A 14,920-nucleotide genomic window follows, 5' to 3' on the forward strand; every position below is an offset into this window, starting at 1 on the left:
GAGATCAGTGCATGCACTATAATTTTTGTATGTTATTCTAGGGTAAAAATATGATAAATTACGTGCTTGATTTTTGAGAGTAGACGGATATTGTAAACATGTTTTGTTTTTGATTTTTCCGCATAATTAGGTTATTTTATTATTAGGGAAGATTTTAAAACTTTAAAAGAAACTCCTTCCGTTCAAAAATAGATGTCTTACATTCAACATTATAATTGACATTTATTAAAATTAATGCCGCATAATGACAAAACAAGTAGGTGTTGCACTTTTTTCTAGCCCGGTGCAACGCACGGGCATTTGTACTAGTGTACTAAGGGCGTGTTTGGTTCCATGTGTAGCTCCAGGCTGCACCGCATGCAGGATCCAGGCTGAGCGTGGCCAGGTTCAGTTGATGCAAAGATGAGTCGGAGAGAGTATTTGGTGCACATGAACGATATGGCTGCACGAGACGAGGAAGGGTGACCACGAGGCAACGCGGGACGAGGGGATCCCACGTGCGGTGGCGCAAGGCGGCGAGATCCGGCGTGCGGCGGCGCAAGACGGCAGGATCCGACGGGCGGTCGCGCGAGGCGGCGGGATCTGGCAGGCCGGCGTTGGACGGCCGGATCCGACGGGCGGCGCCGGCGAGACGACAGATCCGGCACGTGGTCGTCGGGATCCGGCGAGCAGCGGCGCGAGACGGCGGTCTTCTGGTTGAGGATGGCGGCAACGCCTCGTCTATGCGGTGGCTTGGGAGGAAGAAAAGGAAACGAGCAGCCTGCACGCGAGCTACGCTCGAAACTTGCATTTCCCTCAGCCTGGCTGAGAGGGCTAGTTTTGCATCCACGGGGCCAGGTTGAAAGGCCCATGCAGTGTACCAAACAAGCTGAAAGTTGCATCCGGGATGCCATGCCCTGAAAGTTGCATCCGGGATGCCATGCAGGTGCAACCCACCCAACCAAACATGCCCTAAAAGATTGTGTTTCATTCGGATGTTTCCACTTTGGTGATCCGCATTGAAGTTGTCCTTACGTACTAGAGATTACGATACATTTGGAGACGCTGTTGAGATCTTCACCGAAGAGTACGATGAGCGGCACATGAACTTCACTGATTGTGTCAGCTAAGTAATCATATTATTATTTCCGCTGTCAAACAATGGAATACCGCACTCAGCATCTGATTTGGTAATGATACGCACTAGTCTACACCTGTACATGGTCGCTCGCTGGGTGTGGGTACAAAATTACAGTATCTTGGGCGTCCCCACCAACAGAATTACAGTCGAGAGAATTCAGCCAGGGCGCAATATCCAGCAAGGTGAAGCTTTCCTTAGCCCACACGAATCTATGAAATAATCGCCTTCTGCGGAAATGCAGTCAAAATACAATGGCCATCCAGACTTGCCTGGAAGAAGCACTGGTTCGTACAAGTTTGGCAGCACATTTTATTTTCCTTTTGGCCTTTGCATGCTGTCCAATGATGATTTTATTTCCCGTACATCTTCACAGTAGTTGATCTGAATGAGATAGAGGAAAATTTGTCACCTTTTTTATTGAAGCATACTCCCTCTGTTCCTAAATATAAGTCTTTTTTAGAGATTTCACTACGGACTATACATAATCTAGAATGTAGATTCATTCATTTTGCTTTGTATGTAATATGTAGTGAAATCTCTAAGAAGACTCATATTTAGGAATGGAGGGAGTACATCGTAATAGACATATTCCTAACTGAGTCAGATGTTATTCTATAAGACACATAAAATGACGAGCTGCTGAAATTCATTTGTTCAAATATGCTTTGGCGTCGTTAAGGAAATGGATGAGATGGTGAATAAAAAACGAAATGGATTTTAGCATCATAAGAAATGCAGCAATAAGAAGTTACCACTTACCACAGAAGCGACCGTGGGATTGATGAGAAACCGTCAGAGCTTAGACCTTCGGATGCGGCTACACCACCACTAGCTGACAATGTTTTACCTCCATCAGCTGCTGCCTCTGAATCAGCCTTGCTAGTGCCGTTTACACAGTACTTCTGCAGCCACCTGTCAGACTCCCAAAGCACGTGCATAATGCTCTCCCTGGCAGAGTACCCATGGCTTTCAAAAGGAAGTATTACCAAACGAGACTGCACACCGTGACCCTTCAAAGCATTGAAGAATCGGTCCGACTGTAATTGAAACATCAAGGGGGAAAAGGTTAGGTGATACAAAACTATTCTCTAAACCTAAAACAGCTAATTAGCCAAGCAATCGTATGAACACTAGGCCAAAACATCAACCCATAACAATGCACAGAATTCCCTTTTCTCAAAAGACAATCCATTTCAGGCAACGCCGAAGTAGTATTACTTTACTATGTACTCCCGCCGTTCCTAAATATAAGTCTTTTTAGATATTCCACTAGAGACTACATACGGAGCAAAATGAGTGAATCTATAATCTAAAGTATGTCTATATACATCCGTATGTAATCCATAGTGGAACCTCTAAAAAGACTTAAATTTAGGAACGGAAGGAGTAACATATACAAGGTAGGTAGCCAATTGCATTTACTCAAGACCTGGGACAACAACAAATCAAATTTCTTAGGGTCTTTACATTATGCCTATCAATTTAGCAGCTTGGTCGATTATACAACTACTAGTGAGATTCCACATGAAAAACAAATTTATTTGTGTTAGGAAAGCAACTTATCTGTATTGAAGGCCCAAGGGGCATATATATATTACACATGACTTGAGGTGCAAGGAAAATAAACATAGACTAATACTAATACTTCCTAACCCCCCCCCCCCCCTCAAATGCAAAGCGTATGCAATAGCATTGCATTTGAAGAAGTGTAATACTAAAAAAAAATGATAATCCAAATCCGCGTCTTGAGAGTGTCGTCGTAGCATGAAGAGTCTTCAAAACTTGTTGAGTCGCCGAAGGAGATAACGAAGAGATGGCACATCAGAGGTAGACACCGCATCACTTGAAGATACAAGATAAGTATCAAGAGAAGATGGGTTGTCAAACGAAGATGGCACATCAGAGGAATAAAGCATTGTGCAGAAACTCATAGTCCACGACAACCGTCGGCGAAAGAAGCTCGGCGGATAAGGCACGATGGACGTAGATCGACAATGCAAAAGAAGTCCAGAAAATCCTATAGAAAACAACAAGGGCAAATAGGCCACAAAAGTTGCATAGAAAGGATCAGGACCGAAAAAAGGCTGACGGACAAAGGTATGGTGAACTCGCATGACATGATAACACAAAATATGAACGGATTTGGTAGACGCAGCGGAAAAAAACTGAACAGCATATACGAAACTAGATGCGATAGCAAGCATCAGCATGTGAGCAGCAATGGTAGCTTATAGAAAAGAGCCAGCAAGCATGTAAGCAAGCAGCACATGATAGCAGGAGGAGAGCAACACGCATGCAGATGGATGTGCAGGAACAGAGCAGCAGCCAGCCAGGAGGAGCACACGCGGGCGGGGCAGCAGTGAGGAAACGCGGGACACAGGAAGCCGGCGGCCAGGGACGACTGGCCAACGGTGGAGGTCGCCGGAGCTCCGGTCGGAGGGAAGCAGCGGGGCCCGTGACCTGGAAGTCGACGGCGACGTACATCCTGGAGGGAGTAGCGGCCAGTGCAGGCACCCGATCCAGGAGCCGTGCGGGGCGACGCTACAGGAGGCATCGGGAGCCAGCAGCATGCATGGTTGTTGGAGGAAGGCAGCAGCGCTTTGCCCGTGTCTGTATCGATCTGGCAGAAACAACACGGGATCTAGCGTTGACCAGGAGACCACGATCTAGCAGAAAATCTGAAGCAGCAGCCGGTGTGGACAGCGGCGGCTGCGGGATCGAGCTTTGACCAGGAGGCCTGATCTGGCAGAAACCCGAAGCAGCTGCAGGTGTGGACGGCGGCGGCTGCGTGACGACGGGATCTGACTGCCAGCGAAGATCAAGGGAGCCAGCGCGGAATCAGCAGCAGCACGTCGGGAGCGGGTGCGCGTCCAGTCGGCGATGCGGGAGACGAGGCAGCGCGAGACGGGAGAAGACAAGATCGACCCAGAACAGATCGATCGAGAGAAAGAAAAAAAAAGTTGGATCGTAAGGACGAGTTGCAGCGTCCGGAGACCTAAACCTAGGCTCTAATACCATGTTAGGAAAGCAACTTATCTGTATTGAAGGCCCAAGGGGCATATATATATTACACATGACTTAAGGTGCAAGGAAAATAAACATAGACTAATAAGGCCTCCTAGACTAATACTAATAGACTAATAAGGACTCCTAGACTAATACTAATACTTCCTAACAATTTGCAGGATAAAATATGCACACCTAAATGAATTTGTGATTAAAAGTATTCAAACAGAAGAGGTGTGGGAGCAGTAGTTCAAAGTTGAACGCTACTGACCCTTCTGCAAAACGGCTTTATCTTACGGTCACAGATTAAAATTAAGTTGATGCTTAGGACTTCACCTGCATTGTCAGTGTTCCAGAATTGTTGTCTTGCTCCCCATGAATAAGTAATATTGGTCTCTTGATTTTGTTAGCCGACATGAAAGGGCTCATCTCCACATAGGTGTTAGTTGCCTCCCAAAGTGTTCTGTCCTCGTTCTGCAGAATAATGCAGGCGGTTAAGAAAGACTGAAAAACTAAAAACTGCACCAGATTGGCAGTTACCCATTAAGCATGAGTGTACCTGAAACCCAAATGGAGTTAACGTCCTGTTGTAAGCTCCAGAACGAGCAATTCCACAGCAGAAAAGATGAGGAGCATGAGCTAAGAGATTTGCTGTCATGAATGCACCATACGAATGACCACCAACAGCAATTTTATCAGGATGAACCACCTATACAAAAGTGACAGAAAACATCATGCCAAACCCTTAGGAGGAATTGCCCACAAAGGCTCAAAAAAAGAATTAGGAAATGCTCACCCCTCTCCTGACAACTTCCTCGACGGCAGCCTCTGCACTGGTTACTAGTTGTTCCACATAACTACAAAACAATTTGCATTCACAACAGAATTAATTCCATGGCACAAGTGTGGTACAGTTCACAATCTCGGTCATATGGAAGGAAATGCAATAGGGCAGAAATAGCAAGAACACCTGTCGTTCGCCTCTACATCACCTTCACCAACAATCGGGATTGTCGGACCTGAAAGAATAGCAAACCTGCAAACCGAAGTGATGGGTGAGACTGTGTGCCAGAAAGAAAGATACTTGAAAGACGTGCATCAAATTTTAACTTAGGCTAAATTTGGAAGTTAAGGGAGCGAATGAGGTTTTTGGAATGAGAAACAACAATAGGAAATAAATGGCATGTGTTTTTTCCTTGGATAGCAAGAAGAGAAATAATACCCTCTAGCCAACCAAAGAAGAGGAGATGTAGCACCAATCCCTGAAAACTCATTAGGGGAACCACGTACTTGTCCCGCGGCATCTTTGCTTTTAAACTCACCAGGGTATGACCAAACTAAACATGGCAAAGGTCCATCTTTTGATTGATCATAACCTGGAGGTAGATACAACTTTGCTGTAAGTTGAACCCCATCTTTGCGCTGGTACCTTATCATTTCCTTATACAATGAAGCAAGCTGGGGGTATGGGTGGGGAAAATTTGTAATCTGAACTTGCTTCTTTTCCGGCCAAATTTGTAGGTAATATTGTGTATTTTCTGTTTTTGATTCTTTTGATGTCAGTATCTTTAACTGATCAAGGGAAAGGTCCCCGTCAATTTTGTCTGACATCAAGGCAACAACAGTTTCAAAGTATTTTGCCTTGTCACTTTCCCATATTCGCTCTTTACTTCCAGTATTTCTGAAAAAACAAAAACAAAGGCATCAGCTGGCATCTACTCCCTCCGTTCCTAAATATAAGTCTTTTAAGAGATTTCACTGAGAGTCTACATACGGAGCAAAATGAGTGAACCTACACTCTAAAGTATGTCTATATACATCCGTATGTAGTCTACTAGTGGAATCTCTAGAAAGACTTATATTTAGGAACGGAGGGAGTAGAATGCATGGTACAGAACAAATGAAACCATTAAAGGATATGGACAATTGGACATACATATCAAACAAGTCAAGGAATGGAACGTTTCCTTCTGGTGTGGCACCCATTCCATTCAGCAAGAGGTAAGTGCTTTCATCTTGTTTATTGACCTTTGCAATAACATATGTTCCCATGGCAGTTCTTCGCAGCATTGGTGAGCCAGGATCAGAGTACACATCTTCTGAAGATCTGTCAAATAAAATGCGTGGACTGACATCTTTCTTGTCTGGAGCAACCACCCATGTTCTTGTTTTCCGAGTTTTGTACCATGATTCATACACCAAAGCAAGAGATTCATCACACCAAGAGATTCCTCTGTACCAACAGAATGAAAGCAAGAAAGAGAGTAAAGTGGGAATAATTAATTACTTGGCACACAAGATAAAAAAATGATAGGACGTTGCAAAAAGGATAGGTGATTTGGATTAGGACCTCCTATGTATAATTTTATATGGATGATTTTACCAGTACTATCAACAACAACAACAACAACAAAGCCTATGCCCTATGAAATTTTCTGCTAGCAGTAATGTCCTAGTCAAAGCACAAAGCTTAACCATAATATCAAGGTGCGGTGAAAAAAAAAAATCATGTCCTACTTGAGTAGACAAATAGAAGTTCAGAGGACATACCCATATCGGAGGTCAAGTTTATGTAGAATTTCTGGTTGTTCACCATTTATGGGCTCAGCATTTTCCATGTAAACTATGTCACGTGGTGAAACTTCGACCTTTGCATCTCCACCATCCTGTGTCTCCACCCTAAGAAAAAGAAGGATAAACTAACCAGGTTAGAGCAAGGAATAAGACATAAGCACACTGACATATTATATGAACTCTGTCCATATGACAAATAAGTGACGTTTTGGAGACTAACACAGCCTTCAAGATTGCCTTTGACCACAATTTTTTTAATACATTATATGCATATAAAACACAAGAAAATTATTATATTAAGAATGTACTTGGTCTACGTATTCAAAACAATATTTCGTTAATTTTTTATAAGTTTGACTAAAGACATGTCCAAAACGCCACTTATTTGTGATAAGGAGTATTGACAAATACAAGATGTTCTTGACCGTCCAAACTTGCACCATAGAGCAAAGCTTGTACATAGAAGATCTAATAGTTTGAATGATTTGCATGCATCAGGTATCCAGATTCTATTTTGAAGGTTTAAACGAAAAATTAATGTTTTGGGTGCTGTTCTGCGTACCAATACAAAGTTGAAGGTCTGTCTGGCCTCCAATAGATTGATCGTTTTCCCTTGCGCACGCTGCTCGTCGCAATTGGTATATCCTCGGCAAGGGGCAAGTCACAAAGTTCCCTAATAAACTTACCATCCGCAGTCCATAATTCAACTCTCTTTGGAAACCTTCCACACGGTACAATATATGAATATGGGCGGTGGATAGAAGAAAGCATCAAATATTTGTCATCTGGTGATGGATCAATGGATGTGTATACAGCAGGAGGCCCCATTGGCTTCACAGTTCCATCCAAGGAGACCAACATGAGCTGTGAGGTTGCATAGTAATCAAATAAATCAGCATCATATTCATCTTTCAGAAGATCCTGGAAAGTTCTCACTTGGACCACATTCTTTGTCTCATTAGACTGAATTTTTGGACCAGATGGAACTGATGGCTTAAGTGGTGGAGCTCCACGTGATACAGGGATAGTGCAGACTAACAAAGTAGAGTTATCAACCCATACAAAGCTGCAAAATAGTAGAAACAATTATTTGGAAGTATGAATAGTAAAATAGGAGGCATGGAGTTATTAAGTTTATTACCTGTCAAAAATAGCATTCAAGTATATATCAGGAGATTTAAAAAGTGGCCGTGCTTCTCCAGATTCCACGTCCGCAATCCATACCCTTAGCTTGCTGATTTTGTTGCCCTCCTGTTTGGGTAAAAATCTGTTATAGCTAATCAATGAGACATGACAACTATCATTGTTTCAAAGCCAATCCAACCAATTACCTCATCAACTCGAACACTGAATGATAGATTACGACCGTCATGTGACCTAATTCACATGATTCAATACATGAAGTCAAGATTGATGCAATCCATTACAAATAAGTACCCATAAAATGAAAAATGATAGAAGTTACTTGATACAAAAATCTGGAAATTTACCAGGTAACAAAATTAATCTTTGCTCCTTCGGGGTATCCATGGACCTCCTTCTCTGGGCCCAAAGTTCCATCATCCATTAGCTTATGGATACCTATTCCAGTGTAGGAAGACCTACAAATTAGGTTAATCAGATTTGCAATGATGGCATGCTGTAAAGCGTAATAATGAACTCGTTAAAAATAAAACCGAATAATACGACGGAAGTTTTGGAGAAAGCATGAACAATACATACATTCGACTTCTAGTGTTAGAATGGCCATCAATCCTCACACCAGCAAGTTTCTCCTCAGGCTTTGCGAGATCAGATAGTGGTGGAAGCGCTCGACGTTTGAGAAACAGAATCTTGTCTTTGCTTGGTGAGAACGACAAAACAGGAAGTGGTGGTGCATCAACAATGTCCTGTATTTCTTTGGGGGGAAGGCGGTAGCCCAATGAAAGATCTGCATGATATGCAAATATGTTTACTGTTCACAGCACCACTAGTCTGCATTATCCTTTCTGACCGAGTTAAACGCAGGATAAGGTCAGCTCAAACAGCAATTCATGCAGAGATATTCACAATGCACACAAAAGTACAGTTCATTCAAAGAAACTAGTTACAGTGAGCAGCCCTACCCACCCACCCATCAATAAGAGTCATGTTTGTGTATCAACAACAATAATCAGGCAATGCCCCAGAACCCATGCATTTACATTTTACTCCTACAAGTAAAGCTACTAAAACCTTCTCTTGACAAGCAAAAGCACCACTATGATAAACCTGTTGAAACAGTTCTAGGGTCGTATGCATTTCCTCATGTAAGCAGAACAAGAGAACTTGAGACATCAAACCACATGCTCTCTAAAAAAGTCTCTTACTAAGCTACATGCTCTCTAAAAGAGTCTCTTACTAGGCTAAACACGGCATGAATAAGTAGGAGAGGTCAGGGTAATCCATCTAGCCTAGCTTTAACAGTGGTATGAGGAGCAAACCGAATCATGATAACTGAAGTGAGCTAGAGATGTGATGCGATCATCCCAGAACAAGCCAGATTAATATAAATTATACACTACCATCCCATAAAGAGCAAGCCAGTATCCAGATAATAGCTGAGTAAACTAGTACTAGTATGCTTTCCAGGAACCGATCCAAGAGGCAAGAGCAGAGCTCTCCAATCTCTCCCCCGCCAAACGAACCCAATCCACCAAACGACGCGAAGTAACAATCGAATCAACGAAGTGTCCGAGAAAAAAGGAAGCAACACCGACCGTCGTCTTCCTGGCCCAAGCCCGCCGCCCCCCCCGCCGCCGGGTCATTGGACTCCCCGGAGGCTGCGACGGCGGCGATGTGGGACATCCTGGAGGCGGCTGAGCTCATGGCGACCCGGCGAGGCCGGCGGAGCGGCCGCGGAAGACGAGGGGAGCGAAGGGGAGCGCGCAGGGGCGCGAGCGGGAGCAGGGCGAGTCGGAGGCAAGCCCTGTGGAGGATGGAAAGGGCGGACATGATTTCTCGGCCTCCCTCCCTTCTTCTATACACGTAGTACTCCAGATAGCATAGAATAGTGCAGGACGGATGGTGGGATGCCTTTTCCTTTGGTGGACAAAAAGATATTTTGGCCCCTTTTTGAAAAATGTTTCTTTTAAAAAAAATGTTTCTCTCAACAAATATAAAAAATGTTAAATTCATTTTCCAAACACACCGAATTAGTAGTACGATTTTGGTTCAAAAATTTACGAGAAAACTTTGTAATCGACGTATATAAGTATCATACAAAGAACATAGGAACAAAGTACATCCAGGTCCGTAGACCATCACTCCCTGGAATCTGCCCCGACTATAATTGGGATGGAGTCATGCTATCGACATATGGCTGATCAAAGACAAAAAGGGGCTCCCTCTTTTCCCCATTTATTTTTATCAGCTAGTGTGGGATGTTTATGTGGCGATGTCAGGTTGCAGCACGAGCTAGGCTAAATGATTGGTTCCAGTTCATCCTTTCCTGGTCAACGGAGTGCTGGGGTTTTTCAGCAACCAGATACACGAATTCAGCTCTTAATAACAACGAGTTGTGAAGCAATCGTGCAACAAGTCAAATCAAAAAAAAAAAAGTAGAAAGGAGCTCATTCTGAAGATATTCTTGCTAAACGAAGTGGCATCTGCCAAACTATGTTAAATTAGAAACGAACTGACAGACACATATACCCCAAATTCACTCTAGAGACCTCCTGTTTCCCCAAGTGCGCTAGTAGTACAAGATACTCCCAGACCAAATGTGATTCTTCTTTGTTGATGATGCTCAGTACCTCTGCTGTATAGACCATGCAGCCACAGCCATGGTTGCACGCAAACGTTTCTATTATACACAATCGCCATACAAGAATTACAGACAAGAATCACTCCCTCATCTAGAAATGCAAAAACAAGTTCAGTATAGGTGGTGCTTGCTTCTTGGCCTGCTGCCATCCCAGTGTAAGTCGCCTGATATCCAAGCTTCAGGTTTCAGAACAAGCTGAAACCCCGCGATTCCTCCTCCTCCTGCGCCTCTTCTAGCGTCTCACTGAATGTTGGCTCATATCCTTCGCCGCTTCTGTAGTCATCTAAATACTCTGAACCCTCTTCTGATGCATAATGAGATGATGATGATGATCGCCGGTACTCCTCTGGACGGACAAACTCAAGCATATAGTTCAACCCGTTGATGACATCGTAGACCATCAGTCCGATTCTTCCCCCGACCCAGCTGCCTAGCTGGCTTCCAGCAAGATAGCCAAGCTTTCCCAGCCTCTCCTCACCATGGAAACCGCCCGCATAGGTTCCGAATAAGGTGCCCGTGCCCCGGAGAAAACCTTCAGTCATGCTTCCACCGAAATACATTGCCTCGAAGAAGTCCCAGCCAGAGGAAATTATCGGCCCCAATATCCTCTTCGCTTGACGAGCGGCCACCTTCGTCGCTTTCGCCCCGACCTTCTGAGCTTGCTTGGCTGCCTCAGCAGGACTCAGGCCTTCTGTCAAAGCATCAGCCAACGCTTTCTCAAGGGCTCGCTGCCGCACCCTTTCCATGTGTGCACTTCGGATGTTGTTCACATACAGCTTCACCCCCTCCTTCCCTGCACATGCAAGGCTGCCCGATCCCATATCGAAACAGTTCATGAATGTGAACTGCCCACTCTTTGATGCAGCCTCCTTTCCGACAAGTTCCCTGCACTTCTCAGCTGCAAATTGCAAATTTTAATTAAGGTTAAAATTTACAAATACATACATCCAGTTTACTTCTCGAAAATGAAGTCGTCAGATACTATCTAGGAGAAAAATTAGATGTCGAGAGCAATATCAATTCAATAGACAACCATGTTAAACTATTAATGTGCCTTATTATTCATACAATGTAGTCATTTTCTATAAGACCATAGCTTGCCAATATGTCAACTTAGCAACAGGGCAAGAATTGTCTTTCCAAAAGAATGTAAAACTCATGGATCCAGCGATTCAAGATTCAGTATAGAGATCTTTTATTTGTTAATTTTGAGAAGAACACATCAACATCAGCACATTGCAAAATCGCTAGTAGCCACACCAGATATATCAGCAGGAAAACTGGATGTCGCACTACATGGTCATCCAAATCCCTGATATAATCCTTAGCTGCAAGTAAATGCACTACTTGCTACACTATCGTGGGTTGAAATCAAATCATCATCGCAGTTATCGAATGAAAGCAAAATTAAAAAAACGCTACTCCTTAGCTCCTTCACCAGCACACAATTCTCCGACAGGCCCAGAGCATTGCTAGTCACAACATTTTTTAGCACAAGAGAATAGGTCTCCAGGGCAATTCTATCCATCCCATCGAAGTAACTTACATGATGAATTGCATCCATGGCTTCAGCCACCAATGCACTCCAAACATTTGCCAAACCTCCTTGAACAGTATGCGGAAAAATTTTAGTAAGGCGAAACATGTGGGTGAAATGCGCGGACAGATGTGCACACTCAATGTACTGGATAGAATCACTGTTTCAGTTAAATACAATGATATAACTGACAAAAAGTTTGCTACTCCAAGTCCTTCGTCATAACAGTATGCGAGCAAGCCACGCTGCCCTCAAGCCTGAGACAGATAGCCTGTTTGTATTGCTTGCTGGGTTCCGTACACATAATGTGTTCTAATGAATCAATCAGTATGGATTACCATGCTGACAGTGTTCAGTTGTTCTTATTTTTGTTCAGCTTAACCTTATGACCAGAGGCTAATCACCATCTTATAAGCAGTTAAATATTCCTCAACAAGTCAGTACTGACTTCACTTCACGCGAAATCTATGGCTTTCTGAATTAAGGCACTCATTCCTTCCTTGTGTCCACTACAAATTCCACCGCCCACATCAACCCAGACCTACGAAGTATACGTTCAATAGACCCAGCCATTCGCTCTCCGTAGCCATGACCATCGTCCAGAAACCCAAGATCAGACGCATCCCGCTGGAAACCAGCCAAATGCGCACCCACTTCTTCACTAGGAAACAGACTCCACCGCCCAAAATCGCCGAATCAAAGACCGAAAGGCGCCATAAACTATACGTGCAAGCGCGCGCAACGATCCGCCGCTCTACGAAGAAGTATTTTACCCGCTCGCTTTGATGAACTGGTTGACAGAATTGGAGAGGAAAAAAAAAGAGGAGGGCGGATCGGGGAGCATGCCTGTCATGCTGAGGGCGAGCACGCCGGTGACGAAGAGCAGAAGCTGGACGCGCCGCTTCTGGATGTCGAGCATCTTCGCCCGCCTGCCTACGCTCAGCTCGGGCGCGCTGCAGACCAAGGATCTCTCCGAGGAGGAGGAGGAAGAGGAAGTGGGGAAGAAACGAATAATAATAATAATAACGAGAGAAAAGAATGGCAGGTTCCTTGGGAAGAAAAGAGAGAGAGAAAAGAACGGCCGCAGGCGTTCCATTCGCCGCTGCCGCGTGGCGATACGCGTTACCCGGAAGGAGGACACGGCGCGTTACGTGTGGGCCCGGGAGCAGTGGGCGCAGTCGCCGGACTTGTTTGAATGGAATTTTGCAAAAGCCTAGGTAGGTCATCTTAATTGTACTGCTAGCAAAACTTTAATTTTTACCTCCTGTTTTAGAAGCCACTGTTCTAAAGACTTGTAAGAAAATAAGATGATTAGCAAAGTATTGAAATCCTTTATCTCCATCTGAACTTTTTGGCACCGCTAACACTTTTAGAACAACTTTACTTTTAATTTTTCAGTTTGTCACGGGCAAGCGAGTGTAGTATAGATTGAATTAGGCCAAGTATTAGAACAACTTAACATTGGTGACGACAAGGACTTCCAATCCCCCAATTGAAGGTAGTGAATCTGACAAGATTAACCTTGCGGTGACGAGAAATAGAATTTATTCATTAGGCCCTTGCAGCAAAATATTGCAGAATATAGCTTATAATACTTTGGGATATAGGATGCATCATGGACATATGTAGCAAAAAGACGGCCAAGGGAGCTTTATGGGGCACAAGCCCTAGTAGCGCGTCCAAAGCTTACAACATGTTTTCACGGGTGTGGGGCCATAGGCCACCTAAGCCCATATTCTAGCTCATGTGTTTTTTCCTTAAAAAATGTTATAAAATATTTATTTATTCTTTTGCTCTAGAAAAGTGTTATCCTGAGAAAACCTTAATTTTCTGGCTCTCACAGTTTTTTGGCCTCCTTCGATGCAACCTTGCAATATTAGAGAAGATAGAGATGAAATAGCATAATGAATATACATGAATGAGCACTTTAACTTATTAAATTATGATGCAGAATGTACATATGTGAAAGTGCATCATTGCCCTTAATAGTTTTTGACATCTATGACAATTTCATTTGTGTTTCTAACCACATGCTCTAGTGTAAACAACACCGTCAAAATTAAAGTGAAGCATGGATGGTTACTTCCCCTCTACTCAGAAAAGGGGAAAAGGCGGAGTGCCATAATTGTTTTCTTTCCATCTTGAGTCACTGGGGCAGCCGCACTATTAAGAGGGGGCGCATCATGAAAACATCTGGGAATCAACTCCACATACATATGTGATCTGGCAAAATCAACTCTCAAAATTGATTTGAATCAGAAGGTGCAAAGTTTCTGCCTAGGCGGGAGCTTCCGGGACGGCCGGCACTTCCGGGGACCAGAAGGTCCGGGAAGCTTCCGGGCCACCCACACAAACTGCTCTTGTGTGCAATCTCTTTGTGTAGGCCGGAACCTTGCCGGACCCTTGCCGGAACTTCCGTCTCCCGAAACTTCCGGGCGCCGGAACTTTCGTCCCCGTTCTGGCAACTTCTGGGGTACTCTAGAGAGGATGCAAACTCCCAGTGTAGCCCGGAACCTGCTCGGAACTTGGCCGGAACTTCCGGTATCCGGAACCTCCGGGCATCCCCAGAACTTCCGGACTTGGTAGGAATCTGGCCCCAACGGCTGGATACCATCCCCACCTATAAATAGTCTTCTTCTTCCCCACGAAGACAGTGACGACTCCATTTCTCTCTCCACCATTTTTAGACCTCGATTTCTTGGAGTTATCCCTCCTTAGCCAAATAAAACTCTTGATCTTTTAAGGAGTGAAGGAGGAGTGCCTGATCTACACATTCACCAAAGCAAAAGTTGATCCCCCCTTGTTTTCGCGGTGCATCTTGTTACTCTTGCAGGTTGGAGACTCATAGGTAGTAGGAGTACTCCGGTGAGGAATCGTTGATTATGATTACCCCTGGAAA

At 44.1% G+C, this 14,920-nt stretch overlaps 2 protein-coding genes across 3 annotated transcripts; both read right to left on the reverse strand.

Annotated features, from left to right (window-relative positions):
* Positions 1-1,101: 1,101 nt before the first annotated feature.
* Positions 1,102-9,694, reverse strand: LOC123448828 (probable glutamyl endopeptidase, chloroplastic). 2 transcript variants are annotated; one of them, XM_045125848.1, is made up of 15 exons: positions 9,439-9,690; positions 8,423-8,630; positions 8,191-8,301; positions 8,032-8,077; positions 7,842-7,951; positions 7,263-7,766; positions 6,677-6,805; positions 6,063-6,359; positions 5,349-5,807; positions 5,097-5,162; positions 4,923-4,983; positions 4,686-4,835; positions 4,463-4,600; positions 1,880-2,157; positions 1,102-1,501 (listed from the first exon to the last, which is right to left on the reverse strand). In XM_045125848.1, coding segments are annotated over exons 1-15 (2,793 nt in total). In that variant the 5' UTR covers positions 9,674-9,690; the 3' UTR covers positions 1,102-1,500. The 2 variants fall into 2 exon arrangements, with proteins under 2 accessions (XP_044981783.1, XP_044981782.1); XM_045125847.1 differs by lacking the exon at positions 1,102-1,501 and having other exon boundaries at positions 1,876-2,157; positions 9,439-9,694.
* A 617-nt stretch (positions 9,695-10,311) lies between these two features.
* On the reverse strand, positions 10,312-13,118 carry LOC123448829. The gene is made up of 2 exons (XM_045125849.1): positions 12,868-13,118; positions 10,312-11,382 (listed from the first exon to the last, which is right to left on the reverse strand). The coding sequence occupies exons 1-2, from the start codon at positions 13,115-13,117 to the stop codon at positions 10,670-10,672; spliced, it is 963 nt and encodes a 320-aa protein (XP_044981784.1). The 5' UTR covers position 13,118; the 3' UTR covers positions 10,312-10,669.
* Positions 13,119-14,920: the final 1,802 nt, after the last annotated feature.

The sequence above is a fragment of the Hordeum vulgare genome, chromosome 4H (assembly GCF_904849725.1).
Source record: "Hordeum vulgare subsp. vulgare chromosome 4H, MorexV3_pseudomolecules_assembly, whole genome shotgun sequence".
In the NCBI taxonomy this organism is placed as follows: Eukaryota; Viridiplantae; Streptophyta; class Magnoliopsida; order Poales; family Poaceae; genus Hordeum; species Hordeum vulgare.

Bases quoted from the DNA above. Each gene is read 5' to 3' on its own strand.
- LOC123448828 (XM_045125847.1), bottom strand. From the start codon at position 9,673: ATGTCCGCCCTTTCCATCCTCCACAGGGCTTGCCTCCGACTCGCCCTG. The intron at 7,767-7,841 runs GTAATAAACTTA...ACTATTTTGCAG, and splicing joins TTGAATGCTATTTTTGACAG to CTTTGTATGGGTTGATAACT. The intron at 4,836-4,922 runs GTGAGCATTTCC...ACTTTTGTATAG, and splicing joins AGGAAGTTGTCAGGAGAGGG to GTGGTTCATCCTGATAAAAT.
- LOC123448829 (XM_045125849.1), bottom strand. From the start codon at position 13,117: ATGGAACGCCTGCGGCCGTTCTTTTCTCTCTCTCTTTTCTTCCCAAGG. The intron at 11,383-12,867 runs GCATGCTCCCCG...TGCAATTTGCAG, and splicing joins GCTCGCCCTCAGCATGACAG to CTGAGAAGTGCAGGGAACTT.